This window comes from Canis aureus, chromosome 22 (assembly GCF_053574225.1).
Source record: "Canis aureus isolate CA01 chromosome 22, VMU_Caureus_v.1.0, whole genome shotgun sequence".
In the NCBI taxonomy this organism is placed as follows: domain Eukaryota; kingdom Metazoa; phylum Chordata; class Mammalia; order Carnivora; family Canidae; genus Canis; species Canis aureus.
In genome coordinates, this window is record NC_135632.1 from 17772257 (window position 1) to 17786624 (window position 14368).

The 14368-nt window shown below is 36.9% G+C and overlaps 2 protein-coding genes across 6 annotated transcripts in view; one reads left to right on the top strand and one right to left on the bottom strand.

Moving 5' to 3' along the window:
• PIK3CB (phosphatidylinositol-4,5-bisphosphate 3-kinase catalytic subunit beta) overlaps window positions 1–6964 on the top strand; it is a 203721-nt gene extending 196757 nt beyond the window's left edge. For all 4 annotated transcript variants that reach the window (XM_077864962.1, XM_077864961.1, XM_077864964.1 and 1 more), the window contains 5 exons: window positions 59–226; window positions 1302–1425; window positions 3282–3427; window positions 4974–5106; window positions 5480–6964. In XM_077864962.1, the coding sequence (XP_077721088.1) occupies window positions 59–226; window positions 1302–1425; window positions 3282–3427; window positions 4974–5106; window positions 5480–5617 (709 nt within the window). In that variant the 3' untranslated portion in view covers window positions 5618–6964. The remainder of the gene's footprint in view (window positions 1–58; window positions 227–1301; window positions 1426–3281; window positions 3428–4973; window positions 5107–5479) is intronic.
• The window catches only part of FAIM (Fas apoptotic inhibitory molecule), a 119418-nt gene that overhangs the window by 84223 nt on the left and 20827 nt on the right, over window positions 1–14368 (bottom strand). Inside the window, exon 6 of one of the 2 annotated variants that reach the window (XM_077864969.1) lies at window positions 6067–7020. The exons of the other annotated variant lie outside the window; for it this stretch is intronic. Within the exon in view, the coding sequence (XP_077721095.1) occupies window positions 7000–7020 (21 nt within the window). The 3' untranslated portion in view covers window positions 6067–6999. Of the gene's footprint in view, window positions 1–6066; window positions 7021–14368 lie in introns of those variants that run through there. 2 annotated transcript variants of the gene reach the window in all.

Sequence of the window (14368 nt, forward strand, 5' to 3'; positions counted from 1 at the left end):
AAGTTTCATTTTATGGCTAACATATACATATGACTGTGCCAATTTTTTTCCCTTTCAGGATGCTGCCTTATGGCTGTTTAGCGACAGGAGACCGCTCTGGCCTCATTGAAGTTGTGAGCACCTCTGAAACAATTGCTGACATTCAGCTGAACAGTAGCAATGTGGCTGCCGCAGCAGCCTTCAACAAAGATGCCCTTCTGAACTGGCTTAAAGAATACAATTCTGGGTTAGTTTGTGTATCATTCTTCTGAACAAGCAGCCGGACAAAAAAATGGTTCTTCCAAGTAGAATCATAATTGTCCTAGAGGAAATGTTAATGTTATTTATTGCTTTATTTCAGGTTAGATCAGAATGAGAAAGTAGGCCTTCCTAAAGTCTCACAGATGGTTAGCATTAAATTCTACTTTATCTAGATCAAATTTAAGAGCCTTACAGTAGTTACAATATAAGATTTTACAAAATTTTTAAATAATTTTTTAAATGTGTCAACTTCTATACTTAGTGAATATATGACCTTAGGTAAGTTTTCAGTAGACTTTTACAATAGCAGTAAATGAGTTTGTAGATTGATCTCTCCATATTTAAAAAAAAAAAAAAACACAGGGCTGGAAACTGTGTTATTAATGGTTATTATGTTGGAAAAGACCTAATCATAGACAATTACGGAATTTCATAGTGAGGGAAAACACTGCAAGTATTTTGTCTAAAGACTTCAAAGTCAGATTTATATTTCATCATTGGCAAAACCCAAGGGCTTGTATGGAGAATTAGTTTTCAAATTTTAATCTTAAGACTTCGTCTTTAAAGGGTCTGTGTTACCAACTTCTAATTTAAGTCAGTGACTTAAAGTGTTGGAACTGTAATACTTAACTCTTAAATATGGAATTCTAGTGGTAGGTCAAAACTGATCAAAAAATGTTCTAAAGCCCAGCATCATATCATCCAAGCAAAGCTGAGGGTCTCCTCTTATTATACATATGAACCTACTCCCTAACCCCAATGAAGCTCAGTCCCCAGGACACAGCAGTTTGAATGGCTGAGGTCCAGTGATCCAAAGTCTTTGAGTCTTCCTGCTGACTTCTTTCTGCCCTGCTTCTGCACTGATCACCCTCCCTCTCTTGGCTGATCCTGCATGGTCTGCTCATACGGTTTTGGCAGCTCTGTGTTGCCTTTCTACTAAAAATTAAAAAGGAAACAAGTGTGAATTGGGTCTTACTATCCCATACTTTTGGAGTCTGAAAACCTCTATTCCTTCATTTATTCATTTTTTTTTTTTTTCTCTCTCTCTCTCTCTTATTCAGGGATGACCTAGACCGAGCCATTGAAGAGTTTACCTTGTCCTGTGCCGGCTACTGTGTAGCTTCTTATGTCCTTGGGATTGGTGATAGACATAGTGACAACATCATGGTCAAAAAAACTGGCCAGGTGAGCCTCCCCAGAGTCTGCCAAAGGCCTCATGATGCTATTACATACAGTACAATCTCTTGTGTAATTCAGGCAATTCTTTAGTAATTCTTGGAATCATGTCTTTTTGCTTTCCTTTTGTTTCACACACCATCTGCTTCATGTATATTCATTGGTTTGTTTGCTTAAAGTTAGGTGATAAATACTTGTTTAATGTCTGAAAAGTTACTGCAGTTACTTAAAATGACCTTTCAATATAAGATATGGATAAATGGGCGCCTGGGTGGTATAGCTGGTTGAATGTCCAACTCTTGGTTTTGGCTCAGGTCATGGTCTCAGGTTGTGGGATGGAGCCCTACTTCAGGCCCTGTGCTCAGTGGGGAGTCTGCTTGGGACTCTGTCCCTCTACCCCAGACTCTCTCTCTCTCAAATGAATAAATACATCTTAAAAAAAAAAAAAAAAAAAGATTTGGAGAAGAATTAGTAGTAGGGTCCTAGGATACTAAGCCCAAAAAAGCTTTGTCAAGGAAAAATATGGGCAAAAAGGGAAATGTATTGATAGTGTACTGTTGCTACATGGTTTAGCTTTGAAATGTACTTACATGGCCTGAACAGTATAAACGTGGAGTACTAATTTAACCAGAAATTATGATATACTGTGCCTCATTGTATAGCATTACATCAGCACAAAGTACTAAATCTTTACCTTCCGTAATTCAAAACTAGGAAGTAAAAAATAAGTATAAATATACCATTTTAAAAAATGGAGGAAAAACCCATTAAAGAGTGGCCAGAAGTTACCTCTAAGTACTAGGACTCAGGGTATTGAGGGGGCTGTTGGGCAAGTACTTAGAAATATTGACCAAAATAGTTTGATATGTAGAACTATTTGGCTTTTTAAAAATCAGACATGTTGGGATCCCTGGATGGCTCAGCGGTTTCGCGCCTGCCTTTGGCCCAGGGTGTGATCCTGGAGTCCCGGGATCGAGTCCCACGTCAGGCTCCCAGCCTGGAGCCTGCTTCTCCCTCCTCCTGTGTCTTCCTCTCTCTCTCATAAATAAATAAATCTTTAAAAAAAAAATTAAAAACCAGACATGTTTATTATTTGGATGTATTTTTCTTTTTCTTTTTAAAAACTTTTCCTTTTTGGGATCCCTGGGTGGCTCAGCGGTTTAGCGCTTGCCTTTGGCCCAGGGCATAATCCTGGAGTCCTGGGATCGAGTCCCACGTCAGGCTCCCTGCATGGAGCCTGTTTTTCCCTCTGCCTGTGTCTCTGCCTCTCTCCGTGTGTGTCTTTCATGAATAAATAAATAAATAAATAAAATAAAAACTTTTCCTTTTTTTTTTTTTTTTTAATTTTTATTTATTTATTTATGATAGTCACAGAGAGAGAGAGAGAGAGGCAGAGACACAGGCAGAGGGAGAAGCAGGCTCCATGCACCAGGAGCCCGACGTGGGATTCGATCCTGGGTCTCCAGGATCGCGCCCTGGGCCAAAGGCAGGCGCCAAACCGCTGCACCACCCAGGGATCCCCAAAACTTTTCCTTTTTAAAGATTGTCTTTTGCACTAGGTAAATGCAGTTTAATATCAGGCCTGGGTTATTAGTGCATATAAAAGATCTATGAGTATTAGAAACAGTCTTCCCAAGTGACCCAATAGCCTCTGAAAACTGAGAAGGGCTCATGAGAGTTTTGTAATAATATAGTTACCAAATCACTCTGTTATACACATAGTAGCAATTGTACAATCAATACAGAGTGAGGCAAGGGCTCAGCTGAAGATCAGTGAAGTGTTGCAGGTCTAGGACTGCTGAGATCTTGCCTTTCTGTTTGGGAACCAGAGAAACGAGAGAAATCAAGTCCCATTTGTTTTCCAGCTCTTCCACATTGACTTTGGACATATTCTTGGAAATTTCAAGTCTAAATTTGGCATTAAAAGGGAACGGGTGCCTTTTATTCTTACCTATGATTTCATTCATGTGATTCAACAAGGAAAAACAGGAAACACAGAAAAGTTTGGCCGGTAAGTATTGACCTCATGTCAAGAATAAACGTATCTGACATTTTCTCATCTGACTAGTTGGACTAGCATTTCTTAGCTGAGGTCTATTTAGATCAGGGAAACATTTAATCTGCTAACTGGAGGCTTTTCGCCTGTCAGATCCATGTTTTGGTTCAGAGAGGAGAAACATTCTTGAAATTTGAAATAAGTTACTGTGTTTTAATCCAATAGTATACCACTCTTTGTCTTAGAAAATTCTCTGAAACTGTTAGACATTTCATTATGAGATGCTAAGAGGGACAGGCAGTTTGCTCTCATTCTAAGGGACCCAGTGTTCAGAACTTTGTAATTTCTGATCCGGTCCTCACTACTTGTATGTTTCCAAGCACGTTATTTGTCTTCTTTGTTTCTTCATCTTAAAATAGTGACAAAAATAATTAAATTTTAGGGCTATTATGGGGTGCCTGGTGGCTCAGTTGGTTAAGCACCCAACTCTTGATTTTGGCCCAAGTCATTATCTCAGGTTTGTGAAATCGAGTCCATGTTGGGGCTCCGAGCTCAGTGGGGAGTCTGCTTCTCTCCCACTCCCTCTCCCTCTCCCCGTCCTCAAACTTGCTCTCACTCTCTCTCAAATAAATAAATGAATCTTTAGAAAAAAATTTTTTAGGGCTATTACGATAATTAGAATTAAGTTAATGATGTGACCAACTCATACTGACAATTATAATTATCATTTCTAGATGTGTCTGAGTTTGTGCAGAATATATCTCTGGGTGTTCAATTCTCTTTTTTGGCAAAATTAGGGTGATAGCATCAGATGGTCCTCTTGAATAACTATCTTTAAGAGGAGAGAGAGGGAAGGCAAGATGATATGGAGGTGCAGTGCGAAAGCATCCATACTTGGGACCAAATCAAAGAAATTAATCTCTGGAGTTAGACTATAAATCTAGAATATAGAAACATTGTTCACAAATCCTCATGGATTATAAATTACCACTTGTTTTATAACTAGTTTTTGGGTCTCATAGAATTAAAAAGCACAGGTGTTACATATTACATAGCCTTTTATAAGAACTTTAGTTGTATTTTTAAAAAGATATATGTGATTTTAGACAGCCAGATCTGTTCTATGTAAATTTTAGTCTTGGAACAATTTTCAAAGCGCTTTATTTTTTTTATTTATTTATTTATTTATTTATCTATCTATCTATCTATCTATCTATTTATTTATTTATTTATTTATTTATGATAGACACACAGAGAGAGAGAGAGAGAGAGAGAGGGGCAGAGACACAGGCAGAGGGAGAAGCAGGCTCCATGCACCGGGAGCCCAACGTGGGATTCGATCCCGGGACTCCAGGATTGCGCCCTGGGCCAAAGGCAGGCGCCAAACTGCTGAGCCACCAAGGGATCCCCTCAAAGTGCTTTAAAAATCAGAATTAAACCTTCAGTTCTGTAGAAAATTTCCAGCTCTTACAGAAAATCTAGATATGTCTCTTGTTTTCCTTTACGAAATGTGCTCTCTTCTCTAACATCATGTTCTTGTGATTTGTTGTGTCAACTGAAGCTTCCGCCAGTGTTGTGAGGATGCATATCTGATATTACGACGGCATGGGAATCTCTTCATCACCCTTTTTGCACTGATGTTGACTGCAGGGCTTCCTGAGCTCACATCAGTCAAGGATATACAGTATCTTAAGGTAAAAACTCCTTTTCTTTGTATATTGGACTTTGTAGGCATGAAGCTCAGCTGTACCTGCCTATTTCATTCAAATGTTCAAAGGGAATGGAACAGAGCGATTTCCTGTGAGACTGTACTATCCAGGAGTGGTAGTGACAAGCAACTGAGTAATTTTCTTGCAGTCATCATAAATTTCATCTTCAAAAACCCTGTGGCAGGAACTATATTATCACCCTACCTTAGTTGTCATTCTCCATGCTGCAGAAGACATTTAAATAAGAACATGAGGCACACAGTTTAATGATGGCTGGGGAGGTATGGCTGAGATTTTGACATTGCATGTCACTATGGAGGATATATAAAATCAGATTTTTTTTCTCTTTCATTTTTAGGACTCTCTTGCCTTAGGGAAGAGTGAAGAAGAAGCACTCAAGCAATTTAAGCAAAAATTTGATGAGGCACTCAGGGAAAGCTGGACTACTAAAGTGAACTGGATGGCGCACACAGTTCGGAAAGACTACAGATCTTAATGATCAGCCTTTGCTCCTAATGTATTTGTTGGTTTGTTTAGTTTTCATTTTGCACTTGCACTAAATTGAACATGACCCTGCCAGAGATGTTATAAAGGGAATGAAATCCTGGAACTTAGTTAAATTAAGAACAAGGCATCCCACACATCCTAATCTGAACAATCCCTGATGACCACCCTCTGCTTTATTGAATGCTTCCAAGATTCATCATGAAAACTCCCAACATTATGGATAATCATTTCCTGCTGACTTTGCACGCCGAAGAATGCTACTAGAGATTGTTTTCTGTCTTATTCTTTTTTTAAGTATTTGGTACTTTTCCAGAAAGGTGTAAATACTTCTTTTTGTATTGTGACCAAGTGTTATCACTCAACCAACTTATCCACACCTGGGGACTGGTAGTTGTTCTTACTTTCCAAATGAGGCTTAAAAGAAAGGCATCTTTCTTCCCTTTTTAAATTATATAAACTACAAATTATAACATAATTTGAAATTATGTTTATTTTTCAAAAGAAATCTTTAAACTTGTGGAAAGATTAATTCTTCTGTTGATATTTATCTACCATGACAGCATCATTCCTATCAGACTTGGTGAAAATCTGCTCGTGAGGCAAATATTATATATATGCTGCATATATATTTATAAAATTTCAAGTGGGGAGTTCTATATAAAAAGACATTTCTTTTTTTCTTCCTGTCGTGTTTTAAAGTTTTACAAAAAGCAGAGCTTTTTCCTAAGTTTTTAGTTAACTATGAGATCCAGTTCTTCCAGTTGCTTCTGTAATGAGGCACATAGTAATTTCAGTTTTTACATGGTATCTATGAAAGAGTTCACTTCATAGAGCATAATACTTGAGCAAATGCATCCAAGACAGAAAGCAAGTGAAAGGAAACTGTTTATGGAATCATCTCCAGACCTAAAATTCAGTATTTTAGTAAAATGCCAGCTGTTCTTACTGTATTTATTAAAACTTATAATAATGTGATTTTTCAAGGATATTAGTTCAAATTGAAATGGTTATATGCCACATGGAATTCTTTAATTTATTATTTGAGGTACCATACACTTAGGGTGCTAGATGGCAAATAATGTTAATATGTGCAATAAGAACTACTGGTTTGAATGTGTAAATGGATGCTCTTTCTGAGTACTGGCAATATCCAGCAAAACTACTGCTTTTTCTCCAAAGATTTTTGGGAGCTCTCAATCCTCAGTGACATGAGAGAGAGAACTGAGAACCCTGTGACTGAGTTTTCTATAGGAATTTTATTAAAGATTGTTTAATTTTGTTGTTCTCCTTCATGTTCACAAATAAATGGGTGAGCTGGTTTCAGCTGCTCTTGGGACGTGTGGGCTGCTTCTTTATGGACAGCACAGGCCTTTAGATCTTGGCACTGGGACTCTAGGAATAAAGTCAGTAAACAAATTAATTTGAGAGGTAGGCTGAGGCTCATGGTCTATTCTCTGACTTCTCTCTGCTTCCCAGCCCCAGCAGGAAGTGTGGGAGGCCTCTTGGACTTTTCATAGGAGCCTGAAGCTCATCAAATTTTCATCTTTGTACCCTGAGGTGGAGGAAAATGCCCCTTTAGTGACTTAAGTATTGAGCCAGACTGTAGCCACTTTGTGGCCCTCTTCCATGGAGCAGATATTCACAACAAGTCATAGTTTCTTAGAAATAAGTTTTAGGTAAGGATAGAGATTGACCTCTGAACTGACCATTCCCAGGGCTGGTCAAGACTCAGTGAGAATTCAGGAATAGGATTGTGGAAGGATAGGTTTGTTCAAGGATCTTTATCTGGTAGTGATCTACTTTCACATGCACTAGCTCTCACAGGCCAGGGGGCTTGGAGACTGGCAAACATTGTCAGCTGGAAGTGGGAACCAGTGTTTCTAGAGGAGTCTCCTCAGTCCATAGGGAGCCTTGGTAAATATATGTAAAAATATGCCAAATCAATAAATGTGGTCAGGAGTAAGAAAGGAAAGGCTTGAGCCCAGGATGGCTCTGGACTCCTCTCCACCCTCTCTGCCATAAGCCCCTCAAAGATAGCCAGGACAATGTGACGTAGTAGCCCTCTGTAGCTGTTAACCGCTCCTAACAGGTGCTCCTCACATACTTCCTGAATTGCACATTTCTGATTCTCTTCTCAGCAAGAGAAGAGGAGGTAGCAGGCAGAGGACAGCTAACTTTAGAGGTCTGGGCTGCTGGATGAGCTTGTTGCAGGGGAACTGGTTATCCAGTACCTTGGCTCTTAAGTGCTCTGGTCAGCAATAAACCTTAGCCCAAAACACTTCTAGTTTGTAAAATGGGACTAGTAAAATAACTACCCTAGTCACTTCTATGTGGTGGTGAGAGGCTAGGTTACGACCATGAATGGGGACATAGGCTGAGTCCCAATTCAGAGGAACTCTCCCTGCTTCTTCCACTTGAAGACCACTGAAGGGAGGAATCTTCGGGAAGGAAAGCCCCTTCCAGAGCTCTCCCCCTACCTCCTATCTAAGGAGGCCCCTCCAGTATCTTCTCAGTTCTACCTTGCCAGCCCATAGCCCTATTAGCACCGGAACAGTCAGGCAGCCTGTAATGCCGAGGTCACTTGTCTGCAGGAGCTAAAAGACTGGTCCAAGGGGTGGAGAGCAGAGAGGGACCATGCCACAGAACCCTGAGTTGGGAATGGGCAGCTTTTAAAAAGGAGGGGGTAAGGGTTGAGGTTTCTTGGAGCAGAGGGCCCTGAGCTGAGTCTTCAAGGATAGAATTTAGGTGAAGGGGTGATAAGTAAGACTGAGCAGGAAGGTAAAGCATGTTATAAAGGCTGGGAGGAGAGGAAAAACGGGATTCATGGGCACAAACAGGCTCAACAGCTGTTTCTTTGCCTCTGCCTCTTCCCCTCCTCCACTCCAGAGTGCTGCACTTCTCAGGGATCCAGACAGTACTTAAACCTCAGTCATATCACGCTGGAGCCTCTTCCTCTTTCACTATCTGTGGCAGTTCTATCCCCTTCTTTGATGATGGAAGACGTGTCTGACATCACCTTCTGGGTTATTCCTGCTCTAAAATGTATAACTAAGGGGTTTTTGGAACTCAGGATTCCTTTCCACTTTTAGTAAAGCCCAGGTTCAACACTCAGAAAAGTCTGCCCTTTCAAACTCCTGTTTCTTTTTTATTGTGAGAAATGGCACATAGAGTAATGTATACAAAACAATAAGGCATATAAAGTTAAGGCTTAGCAAATATTATAGAACAGACACCCAGATAACCATTGCATAGGTTGAGAAAGGACATTGCCAACAATAAGAAGCCATGCCAGTTCCCCTTCCTGGTCAGGACTTACTTCTCTCTGCCAAGGTAATCACCATCTCTTCTTCGTTGGCAATCATCTCATTTCCTTACTTTACAGTTATGCTGCCTCCTTTTTTGGGTCAGGCTTCTTTTGCTCTACATTATGTCTTTAAGATTCAGCCATGAGGTGGCATCATTTTTTATCATCGCCTCATAATATTCCATCTTAGTGGATATCCTATAATTTATATATCTTTTCTACTGTTGGGACACATACAGGTAGTTACTAGTTTGAGGCTATTACAAATAAATAATGCTGCTATGATGATTATAATTTATCTGCTGATTCACAGATGTATATATTTCTTTGGATGTATATACTTAAGATTAAAATTAGTTGGTCATAGGATTGTGCATATCTTTATTTTGACTAAGTAATGCTAAAATAAGTGGTTGTGCCAACTTACTCTTCCTGCAGTACTTAATTCTTGTCACTCCATATTCTCACCAGTACCCAGTTATCCAGCATTTAAAAAATTTTAGCTATTCTGATGTGTGAGGTGAAAAAAATTTGCATTCTTTGCTTAGTAATGAGATTAAATTGCTTTTTCATATTTTTGTTCATTTTAGTTTCCTCCTTTGTGAAATGCCTGTTTAAATCCTTTGTCCATTTATTTATTTGGATACCTGCTGTTTGTTTGTTTGTTTTCCTTCTGAGGAGTATTTTGTTTTTAGTAATTGCCTTTTGGTTTTTGTTAGGTGAAATTCTGTATGTATTTCTGTACAAGCCTTTTGTCAGTCACATGTTGAAAATATCTCTTCCACTCAGTGTGTGTGACTTTCTTATTCTATTAATGTTTCTTCTCATAACACACAATCTTAATTTTAATGTAAAATTTGTCATTATTTTCCTTTATGGTTAATATACATTGTGTAGTATTTAAGATATTTTTTTCCTGCCCTAATGTCATGAAGATACTCTCCTGGATTATACTCTAAAAGCTTGAAAAAAAAAAAACAAAACCAAGTATTCCATTTAGATCTATAATGTACCTGGAATTGCTTTTTATAAATATTGGGAAGTGCTTTTCCCTAAATGGACACCAAGTTGTCCTGGTATCTTTTATTGGGAGCCTTTCCCCACTGTTTTATAAATCCACCTTTGTCACAAACCAAGTGTCCATATATGCAGGAGTCTGCCTCTGGACTCTAGAAGATAGCCTGTAGATTTCACCTCCCTATTTCTGTATTTTAAGCGTATTTATCAAATTCATACAGAACAGTTAATGTGTAATAGGCATGCATCTAAACTGTAGATATTGAATCTGCATACCAATCTTACATAAAGGTAGGTGCAAGTGACCTTCCCCACATTACGGATGAGAAACCAGGCTTAGAAATTCAAGTAATTTGTCCAGAGTCACAAAGTAAAAGCCAGCATTCAGACTCAGGGAATCTGTCTTAAGTGTTCATGTTCTTTCCTCACAATTATCAACAATGCCTCAATACACATTTCAGAATCTGCTTATTGATTCCACCAAAAGAAACCTGTGGAAATTTTGAATGAAATTGCATTATAGATTAGGTTGAAGTAAATTCATATCTTAAGAATATTGACTCTTCCAGTCTATGACAATGGAATATCCTTTATTTAGATCCTCTTTATGTGTACAATGATTTGTAGTTTTCTATGTAGAATCTTTGTATATCTTTTGTTAGATTTCTGGATAAGTGATTTTAAGCTTCATTGTTGGTAAACTATATATAGCAGTGGTTTTCCAAGTATGGTCCCCTGAGTAGGAATATTAGCATCTCTTGGGAACTACTTAGAACTACAAATTCTTAAAGACTTCCCCTCCCCTCAGCAAGACCTACTGAATCAACCACTAGAGATGGAATCCAGCAACCTTTATTTTAATAAACTTTTACCAAGCTTCAGAGCAATTGATAGAAATAGAGTTGATGACAATCGTGTTTAGCAGATACACTAAATATTCTTATCACTCCTATTATAGAACTTATTTTGATTCTGCATATATGATCCACAAAGAGTTTTATTTCTTCCCTTCCATTACTTTCAACATTTTATTTATTTTCTTTTCTTTCTTTTTTTTGACCTTCTGCCCTGTTTAGGAATTGCAACAAAATGTTGAATAGAAGAATACTAAATCTTTTACTGATGTCAAAGGGAAAGTTTTCGATATTAAGTATGGTATATGTTCTGGAATCTGGATTTTTTTTTACCAGATTAAGGAAGCATGTTTCAATTCTCAAGGGATTTTTTTATATATATAATCATGAAAGGATGCTGAGTTTTTCAAATTATTTTTCTGCATTTTACTAAGATGTTTCTCATTTGGGAAGTTCTGTCAATTGATGTTCAAACTTTAAACCAAAGTTTACATTCCTGAAATGAGCCCAACTTGATTGTGATGTATTTTAATATATTGCAAGACTTGACTTGCCAATATTTCATTTGGGATTTTTGCATCTATTTTTATCAATGGAACTGGCCCATAAGTTCCTTGAAAGAAACGGATCAGGATTTGTTACCAAGATTTTGTGGCCTTATAACACAGGTAAGATTGGCATTATTTCTTCCTTTAAAATCTGATAGAATTTTGCCAGTGACATGATATCTGATACTTCCTTTGAGGTATGGATTTCATTAATAGCTAGAAGAATATTCAGATATTTTTATCTTATTGTGTCCATTTTAAAGAGTTGTAATTTCTAGGAATGTGTCTATTCTAGGTTTTAATTTATATAAAGTAACTGATATGTTGCAGGGTTTATATAGATGTCCTCTTTTCATTTTTGTTATTGGGCTAGTGCCTTCTGTTTCTTAGTCTCACTAGAGGTTTTTCAATTTTATTCATCTTTACAAAGAATTAACTTTTTGATTCCTAAAATTCTCTGTGTTTGTTTTCTACATTCCTTTCATCCCTCTTATTTCCTTCCTTCTACTTTATCTGGTCTTACTTTCCCTTCTCCAATTTAGTAAGATGGTTAGTTAGCTGATCGATCTTAGCCTTTATAATAACAATCTTTATCTGCATCCCATAAATTTTGAGATGAAGTCTTTTCATTACCATTCAGTAAAATGTATGTTCTAATCTCCATTTTTCTTTCTGTGTGACTTACTGATTATTTAGAAATATATTTATTTCCAAATACATGTGGATTTTCTCATTACCACTTTGTTGATTTTTAGATTGATTGCATGGCATTCAGAGAACATACCTGTCATTTCAATTGTTCAAATTTGTGAGGCTTTCTTTTATGACTCACAATATGGTCAATTTGTTCAGTATGCATGAGAAAAAATCCATATACTGCAGTTATTAAGTGTCCTACATACATTCATTAGATCAATTCTGTTGTTTAAATTTATATATATATTGAGTATTTATGAGGTAAGTTAGAATATCCCACTATGATTTTGAATTTGCCTATTCTGGTTATATCAGTTTTTATAATTTGAGGCAATATTATTAGTTGCTTATAAATTTAGAGTTGATTTGTATCCCTGGTGAATTGAACCATTTAAAAAAAATTTTTTAAGTGTTCTCTGTGTTTCTGGCAATGCTTTTTGCTTTGATGTGTGCCAGCTTTCATTTGGCTAGTGGTTGCATGGTGTGCTTTTTTCTTTAAACCTTTTATAAACCTTACAAATGTCTCTCTTGTAAATAGCATGTAGTTTTGGGGTTTTGTTTTTGTTTTTGTTTTTTGTTTGTTTTTGTTTTTTGTTTTTTAAATCCATTTAACCCTCCTTACCTGTTAATTTAAACATTCACATTTACATTTAATGTAATTGCCAATATATTTGGGGTTAAGTAAACCATCTTACTATGTAGTTTTATTTTTTTCTGGCTTTGTGTGTGTGTTTGTGTGTGTGTGTGTGTGTGTGCTCCTTTTTCTATGATTTTCTTTTTAGTTTTAGAAAGAAACTAAATAGTTAGAAAATATATTTTCTAGAAATATTTAGTTTTCTATTAATTTGGAAATCACACTTTTTTACCATTCTTTTATTGATACACTAGGTTACAGCTCACATACTAGACTTATCCTTCTCTAATGTTACTTGGTACTTTTATCATTTTCCCAGACAGTGCAAATAAATCTTCACTTTTCTCCCAACCCATATGCTATTGTTGTTGGATTTTAATTATAGATCATTATTAACTCCAACAAGAAAGTATTGTTTTATACAACCGCTATGCATTTAGCCATAAAGATGGTCCCTGACTTAATGATGGTTTGACTTAAAATTTTTCAACTTTATGACAATGTGAAATCAATACCAATCAGTAGAAACTATACTTTGTGTTTTGAGTTTTGCTCTTTTCCTGGGCTACTGATACTGTAGTGTGATACACTCATGTGTTCCTGGCAGTAGCAGCAAGCCACGGCTCCCATTCAGGCATGTCATCATGTTGTAAACAATTAGAAAGCTTACAAACATTCTGTCACTTTCAGGACAGTACTGAATAAATTACATGAGACATTCAACACTTTATTATAAAATAGGCTTTGTGTTAGAAGTTTTTGCCCAGCTATAGGTTAATATAAGTGTTCTCAGCATGTTGAAGGCAGGCTAAGCTATGATGTTTAGTTGGTTTTAAATGCATTTTTGACTTACGATATTTCCAAATTACAGTGAGTTTATTGGGACATAACCCCATCAGAAGGAAGATCTGTATATACATTTTTACCATTATCATTGCTTTTCATCCTTTTTATCACATTTTCAAGTTTTCATTGGGGATCTTTTTTTTTTTTTTCTTAGACCAAAGAAAAACCCTTAGTATTTCTTTCAGTTGTTCTACTCTTGATTAATTTCATCAAACTTTTGTTTGCCTGATAATAAATGGTAGTTTTGCTGGGTATAAAAAATATTTTTTAATTTTTTTTAAATGTTATTTATTATTTATGATAGTCACAGAGAGAGAGAGAGAGGCAGAGACATAGGCAGAGGGAGAAGCAGGCTCCATGCACCGGGAGCCCGACGTGGGATTTGATCCCGGGTCTCCAGGATCGCGCCCTGGGCCAAAGGCAGGCGCCAAACCGCTGTGCCACCCAGGGATCCCGGTATAAAAATTTAGATTGGTAGTTATTTCTTTTTAGCATGTTGAAGGGATTTTTTTTTTTTTGAAAAATCCATTCTTTTCTACTGAAAAGGTAACATTTTAGTATGTATTTTTTCTACTAACTGCTTTTTAAAAGTTTTTCTGTTTGTCTTTTAGCAGTTTTACTATGATATGCCTGGGGTGTTTTATTTTGTCTTTAGTTTTTTGTATTCTCCCTGTTTAGTGTCTGCAGAACCTCTTGAGTCTATAGCTTACTACCTTTCACCATTTAGAAAATTATCTTCCAATCTACTTCTGCATAATTCTCCTTTTGGAACTCCATTTATACTTATTTGACCTTTAATTGCTAATTGTGCAGTCTCTATAATTTTCCCCTCTATAATCTC